An 8,004-nucleotide genomic window follows, 5' to 3' on the forward strand; every position below is an offset into this window, starting at 1 on the left:
GCTCAAATTACAGACTTCATGGTTTTATAATGTCTCTGAATTTTCCTAGGAAACCAGGATCTCAGCTCTGTTCACGGATGGGCAGCAGGTATCAAATAAACATAAGGAAGTACTACTTCACACAACACACGGTCAACCTGTGGAACTCATTGCCAAGGGGTGTTGTGAAGGCCAAAAGTATAACTGGGTTTAAAAAAAAAAAGAATTAGATAAGTTCATGGAGAACAGGTCCATCAATGGCTATTAGGCAAGATGGTCAGGGATGCAACCCCAAGCTCTGGGTGTCCCTAGGCCTCTGACCGCCAGAAACTGAGACTGGACAACAGGGATTGGATCATTTCATGATTGCCCTGTTCTGTTCATTCTTGCTGAAGAAGCTGGCATAGACCACTGTTGGAAGACAGTGTACTGGACTAGATGGACCATTGGACTGACCCAGTAAGGCTGATCTTATGTAGTGGCCACAGTGGGTCAGGTTTTCAAGATGGGTGCCTCAGTTTTGTCCACAAAACTTGAATTTGTTCAGATGGATGGGTACCTAGCTATGTGATTGCTGGCGCTGCAGACACGAGTATATATTCTGCTCATGCTGTTGGCCCATGTGCAGGCCCATTTTAGGTACCTATATGTGATGGGGTGGTAGGCTGTGCCCCGGCCTCTTCCATGGACACAGACTGCTCTGAGTCCCTCCAAAGTGTTCTAGGGATGCCTGCTCCTGAGATCCTGGTGGTAAGGGCTCTGATGACTGTTTGACCCCAATGGATGATCTTAAGTCACCTTTACGCTTGACCTTTGTTTTCTTTCTCCTCCCTCTTGTCTATACTTTCGTGTCTAGGTTCCTCCAGCCCCTTTACCTATATTTCCTCTTTACCTGGCCCTTCAGGTTTTATTTCCACCCTCCTGGGCCTCCATACCTGCCTTGGTGTCCCTGTTAGAAAGGGATTCCAGTCCATGCCCAGTAGAAGGCAGTGGGGCAATCCATCCACTACCCCTACATGTTTCTGCCTAAACTTCCCCTTAATTTTCAGAGTCACCTCTGCCATTGGGCAGAATTTATTGTCCCCATGGACCTGGTATTCAGTTTTGATCCTACCTCTGGGAAGTATCCAGTGGGGTTTCACTAACTCCTGCCTGATTAGCAAACAGGATGAAGCTGTGTCCATTAGTCCCTTTGGTGGCTCCTCCCTACCCAGACCGATACGGTAGGTACTTTCTTTTTTCTTCCCTGCCTGGGAGTCTTGTCCCAACCACAAAACTGGGCAAACCCACAGTCCATTTTCGGACAGTCTCTTTTTAGATGTCCTTCAGGTCCATGTCGGAAGCACACCGTAGGCCAAGCTCCCACTACAGTTCCTTGAGGCTCCTCCCTCTTCTTCTTGCTGCCCTTCCCAGCTGTAGGCACTCCGGTCCTTCTCAAATCTAGTCCCTTAAACCACTGACTCACTCTGGGAATGTCCGCCTCTGCAAATTCCTCTCACTTTAACTGTGGGGTCCAGATGAACTGGCTGGCGCCACAGAACCCATACTCGGGTATGCTCAGGGAGACTCTGAAGAAACTTCCAGAACCATGCAGTCCATGATCTCCCCCACAGTCTGAGTATCTGGCCTTACCAATGAGTGGCCCAATCTTTTAATTTCTGTCCAAATGCACAGAGGCATAATCCCTCAATCCATCTTTCAACTCTACATTTCTGGCAGTACTTTTCCGTGGACAGGCCCCACCTCGTCCAGCATGGCTGCCTTAATCATGTCATAATCTCTTGCCTGCTCATCACTAAAAGCCCTATATGTGCTTCCCCGGTTAAATAGGGTGTCAGTTGAAGGGCCCACATTGTTCTGTCCCTAGGAGGTCTCACTGCTCCTCCTTGAAGAGTAACCAAAAACACATCGGGGTTGTTCGCAGGTCCCATTTTACAGTCTGATCTCCTGTGCCTGGTTTCCATTTCCTGTCACGGGACTCACCAAACTTTGGAGGAGTTGTTGCCAGACCTGGGCTTGCTCCCGTATAAATTCCTGCCGACTCTTTTGCTGTTAAACCTACCGGGCAAGGAAAGGCTGTTTTTCTGTCTGCTGGGATTGTTGGAAGGTCTGTCGGGTCTTCTACACCAGTGGTCTCCAAACTAGGGTGCGCGGGATGATCCCGGGGGGTGCGTGGCAGCAGTAGCGCCGCCGGACTGCACTCCGCCATTTTTTTCCTTCGGCAGCAGCTCTGCACGTCCACGGCTGGTGCTCCCCTCTGGCGGCCCGCCTGCGGCAGGTCTTCCATCGGTGGCGAGTCTGCGGCAGGTCACCGTGGGGGTGCGTGAGCCAAAATGTTTGGAGACCACTGTTCTACACCAGCAGTTCTCAACCGGGCCGGGCACCTGCACTAAAGCCCCAAGTTCCTGCACCCTGTGGGGTTAAAATCTGGAGCCAGGAGCCCCAAACTCTGATGCCTGGCGGGGCAGAGGCCTGGAACTGGGCCATGGAGTATTTCTAGCATGTTGAGGGTCGGGGGAGGCTCAGAAACGGAAAGGTTGAGAACCCCTGTTCTATACTTCTCTTTGCTGCTTCATCACCCATTTCCAGTGTTCCCTCCATCACCCAGACTGCCAAACCTCTACACCGGCTTCTCCAACAGGCTCTCCATTTGCATAGATAACAGGGAAATCCCTGATGAGCCCCCAGCTGTGACAGAGAGGGGTGTTGCACCCCCACATCTTCCACAAACACAGACTGCGTTGAGACTTTTTTGCTTGTAAACACCAACGTATAGTCTATTTAATCCCCCTACCAATACATAGCACCTTTATATTGTATCTCAACTTTCTAAACTCTTCTCCAAAAGTCAGGTGGGGGGTAAGGTGTTTCCACTCAGAGACCTCACTTTGTCAGGCTCTCCTAGCTTTTTGTCTTTCTGTTTCTCTTAGGGTGACCAGACAGCAAGTGTGAAAAATCAGGACGGGGGTGGGGGCGGGGGGGGGGGGGAAGGAATAGGCACCTGTATAAGATAAAGCCCCAAATATCGGGACATCTGGTCACCCAAGTTTCTTTCTCTGTCTGTTCCCCTCAAAGGGCTCCTGCCCATGTCCTTTTATACAGTTTCCCTGTTAATGGAATGGTTGGTTCCTTGACTCACTAGCCCCAATCTGACCTCGTAATCAGGTACACCTCTATCCAATTAGGCCTTCTGTGAGGAACCGAATTAGTACGAATAGTGACCAGAGTGCTGACTCAAGTGCAAACCCTCAGCACTCTGTCAGCTCATATCTGGAGATATGACCCCAAAATGTCCATTAGTGATCACCACACTCTATGCCCCCTGTTTCTGGGACCTGATCATGTATCTTTTCCATATCACTGTACTCTGCTAGTGCCCATACTCCTTGCAGAAAGAGAAAAAGGACTGCAAAATTTTGTCCCTAGCAAAACTAGTCCTATGAGATGTATGAGACTGAACCTTACCTCCCAGCATCAAGTCCTTCCAGGGACACTGGTGTCCAGGACGTTGCCAATGGATGAACTGCCGATTGAACAGCAAACCTGAGAAGTAACTGGAGCTTCCTGACTCTCTGTTCAAGCTGCACCTTCCTCCTGATTGCTGCAGTTCTGTGCCTCTCTTTCCCCAGGCTTTCTATCAAAGCATTAGAATCTGTGCTTTTCAAGGGTGGGAATGAGAGACTGGTGAGAGCGCTCAGGAAGCAGAGGACTTGGACTCTTGTGGAAAACCCCAAGACTCACCATGAGGGAGTGTGTCTGCTGGTGAGGTAAGAGATCTAGGAGGCATCATTTTATCCTTGGGAATGAGTAGCCAATAGAGTGGCTGAGAGGGAACCTCCCGTTTATAGTTTTGTGGGCAGGGGGTGCGGGGGTGTCCTGGGTGGAAACACACAGCTCCCACTCCTAGCTATCAGAGCTGTATGCTCAGAGCAGCTGAGTTTTTGAAGTGTGCAATCTAGCCCATGAGCGGTTTCTTTTGTCTTCCAGTCTTCTGCTAAGATCTGGACTCATAACACCTGAGATCATACAGAGCCTCCTCCCCTGGGTGAATTCCCCCTCAGAAAACCACCGAGTCACCAGCACAGCTTTCCTTGCCCAGGTAAGACACAGGGCTCTGAAGAGCAGTTTCACCATTAGACTCTTGTCTGCCTTTCTTTCGGGAGTTGTACAGTTCAGTTCATAGGAGGAATTGTCATTTTAGACAGTAGAAGAGGTCCTCCTTTATATGGAAACCTCACCAGGAACTTCACGATACCTTTCTGAGTCCTTCTCTCTCTGTGGTTTTTATTGCCGTCATTGCCTATACTAGCTACACAACCACAGGTGCTGGCTGAGAGAGATATGGACAGAGTTTGGATGAGTGGACCTCTTCTGCCAAGTCCTAGTGCTGATCCTAACCAACAGCTCCTGATTTTGGTTTAGCTCAGCACATCTTCTGAATGAACCGAGCGTCCTAATACTACCAACCAAGCAACCTACAACTACATTAATGTCTATCTTAGGTTCTCATTACTCTAGTATCTGAGGACCTCCAAACTCTTTAATGTCTGTATCCCCACCACACTCCTGCGAGGTAGGGAAGCACTATGTTTCCTATTTTACAGGCAGGGAACTGATGCACAGAAGGGCTAAGTGACTTGCCCAAGGTCACACAGGAAGTCTTTGAGGGAGCAGGAAATGGAACCTGGGTCTCCTAAGTCCTAGGCTAGTGTGGGGATACCTGCTGGAGCATCCTCCCTTTCCACAGTCTTCCTCCAACATCTGCATCATATTTCCCACTTATGCTAAGCAACTATCTTCGGAGCTTATCTGGTTCTAAGAAAAACAACCCCTCTGTGCCTATGATGGGCTGTACCTGGGCTTTAAGGCTCCTTACAAGAGGCCCCGTGGTCCTATTACACCCTGCCCCAGGAAAAGAAGCCCCCAATCTGGGTCTGTCTAGAGAGGCCTCATGAAAGCAGCCAATCCGAGCCCATCAGGCTCGGCTAAAAGGAGCTGAATGAGGAGAGGCTGAGGGAACTGGGAATGTTTAGTCTACGGAAGAGAAGAATGAGGGGGGATTTGATAGCTGCTTTCAACTACCTGAGAGGTGGTTCCAGAGAGGATGGTTCTAGACTATTCTCAGTGGTAGAAGAGGACAGGACAAGGAGTAATGGTCTCAAGTTGCAGTGGGGGAGGTTTAGGTTGGATATTAGGAAAAACTTTTTCACTAGGAGGGTGGTGAAACACTGGAATGCGTTACCTAGGGAGGTGGTAGAATCTCCTTCCTTGGAAGTTTTTAAGGTCAGGCTTGAAAAAGCCCTGGCTGGGATGATTTAGTTGGGGATTGGTCCTGCTTTGAGCAGGGGGTTGGACTAGATGACTTCCTGAGGTCCCTTCCAACCCTGATATTCTATGATTCTATGATTCTATGAAGGGCTTTAGCAGGTCAGTTTCTGGCAGGAACTGGAGGGGCAAGAAAGGGCGCTGCTCTCTGGCCACAGAAATTCAGGGGACAGCCAGAGTTTGATTCTGGCAGCCTTTACTTAAGCTGGGTTTTCAGGAAGAGAGTCCCGAAGAACTTTAACCCTGAGGTGAGGGTGAAGCTAAAAGTGGCGGGTAGGAAGAAGCGACAATGAACTGAAATCAAGCAGTGCCTAGCTCCTGTTTATAGGATCCATGGTTTGGAACCCAGAGTTAGGGGCAGGCCCAGGTTCCCCTACCACCAACAGTGGCATAAGCCCCATGGAGGGGACAATGCTAATGGAGAGCTTGAACAAAGGGCAGAATGTAAAGGACCCAGAGCTGGGGCTGGAGACCCTAGTGAGGGCAATGGGACTGTTCTGGACTACCCCAGAAGGGGTTCATTTGGACTTTGGGACTCAGCCAGAGGCCTGAGCCACAGAAGACTCACTGAGGACAGCTGGCAGGGTGCACGAGGGGTGAGAAAAGGACTGTGATACCATACCCAGCCACTAAGAGGCTCTCAAGAGGTGAGTGGATCCCTATTCTAGTGCCCAAAAGGAAAGCTCCATGTTTTGTAGACCTTTCTCATTTGTGTGGAATACTAAAGTTACAGTGTATTATGTGCCAAGTATCAGAGGGGTAGCCATATTTCTCTGTATCCTCAAAACTGGGGCTGTAGGAGGACTCCTTGTTGTTTTTAGTGTATGACATGTCGGCTCAAATTCTATTCCCAATCTTAACGATCATATTGGGGCTAATGGACAGGTTGATTTTCTTTCAGCTAATGAGTGATCCCATGCTCAGGGAGAAGAAGTTCCTTAAGCCAGTCTTACACATCTTGGAAGAAAAGTCCCATGATAGGAACAGCATTGTCCGGCAGATGGCTGTAAGAGGCCTGGGAAATTTAGTCTATGGGGCGCCTGAGAAGGTAAGAGAGAATACTGACTAGAATGCAGCATAACTAGAGAAACCAAGGGAAATAATTGTTCGGAGTTTACAGAGGCTGCACACAATGCACTAGGCCAAATTCTGCTCTCTCACATACCCGAGTAACCTCTTTGCAGTCAATACAGAGCAAGCTAGATCCTTTGCTAAGCTGGGCATAAGCAAACAATCTGTGCACTTTAATATGACCATGTGTAAATGTCTCCATCTAGGAACAAAAAATGCAGGCCATACTTACAGGATGAGAGACTCTATCCCAAGAAGCAACGATGCTGAAAACCACTTGAGTCATGGCAGAGAATCAGTTGAACATAAGGTGTCCCAATGCGAAGTTGTGGCCAAAAGGGCTGAAATGACCTTAGAGGCATAAAGAGAGGAATCTTGACTAAGAGTAAAGAAGTTCTTTTCCCTCTGAATATGACGCTCATGTGAGCACTGCTGGACTGCTGTGTCCAGATCAGGTGTCCACAATTCAAGCAGGATGCTGATAAATTAGAGAGGATTCAGAGAAGAGTCCCAAGAATTCTCAAAGGATTGGAAAAGATACCTCTAGTGATAGACTCAGGGAGCTCAATCTATTTAGCTTTACAAAGAGAAGGTTAAGGAGTGACTTGAGGACTAGAACTACTCACATGGGGAGCACATTTTGAGAATGGGTTCTTCCCATTAGCAAACAAAGGGATAAGAAGATTCAATGGGGGAAAATGAAGCTAGACTAATTCAGACTGGTAATAAGGCATTGATTTTTAATGGTAATTTTAATTAACCATTGGAACAATTTACCAAGGGTTGTAGTGGATTCTCTGTCACTAGCAATTTTAAAATCAAGATTGAACGTTTTTCTAAAAGATACACTCTAGTTCCAACAGAGTCTATTTCGGGGAAGTTCAATGTTATGCAGGAGGTCAGACCGGATAATCACAAGGGTTCCTTTTGGCCTTGGAATCTAAGTAACTAGGAATCTAATAATAGGATGACACAGGTGTATTATGGCCCCGAGTTTGGCTCATTGTAGCTGGAACCTGGTCTGAAATATAGCTATAGGTCTCCGGGGGGTGGGAGGGGGATATGAAATTCCCACAGCTTCATAACTGCTAAAGAAAACGTATTAGAAGTGTGATCAGTGATAAGTGTTCTTTAATGTCGTATGTTTGTCCAGGTGAAAAAGCACAAGAAGTTTCTTTTGGTCATACTGATCAGGGCCTTAAGTGACCCTTTCAGTTCTGAAGTCATTGGCGAGAGCATGAAAGCAGTGGCCAAAGTCCTGAAGGAGCTGAAAGAGAAGGACATAGGTTCTTCCTTCAGAGACCTCACCCAACAGATCCGGACCTACTTTGACAACGTATGTGACCAGAACTCTCCACCCCAGTTCAACCGATCTTGATTAGACTCCATTTACTCCCTGGGCATTGCTCATGTCAGAGTGAAGAGATGTTTCGGCCCCAGGGAAGAGAGGTGTTTTACGGAGGAGGAGAACATTAGGAGGATGGGGATGACATCCCTGCTCCCACAGTCTCCCCCTTCTGTTCTTCTTTCTTGCCACTGAGAACCTCAAAGAAAGTCTGAATACTAGATTAGGTAGCTAGATAACCATGAAAAGGGGGTTCCAAGGTACAATAGAGAGTGTTGGGCCTG

At 48.1% G+C, this 8,004-nt stretch overlaps 1 protein-coding gene across 1 annotated transcript; it reads left to right on the forward strand.

Moving 5' to 3' along the window:
• Positions 1-3,655: 3,655 nt before the first annotated feature.
• Positions 3,656-7,753, forward strand: LOC141975274 (protein maestro-like). Its single transcript, XM_074935570.1, has 4 exons — positions 3,656-3,746; positions 3,967-4,078; positions 6,206-6,352; positions 7,529-7,753. The coding sequence occupies exons 3-4, from the start codon at positions 6,209-6,211 to the stop codon at positions 7,751-7,753; spliced, it is 369 nt and encodes a 122-aa protein (XP_074791671.1). The 5' UTR covers positions 3,656-3,746; positions 3,967-4,078; positions 6,206-6,208.
• Positions 7,754-8,004: the final 251 nt, after the last annotated feature.

Source organism: Natator depressus, chromosome 20 (genome assembly GCF_965152275.1).
Source record: "Natator depressus isolate rNatDep1 chromosome 20, rNatDep2.hap1, whole genome shotgun sequence".
Classification (NCBI taxonomy): domain Eukaryota; kingdom Metazoa; phylum Chordata; order Testudines; family Cheloniidae; genus Natator; species Natator depressus.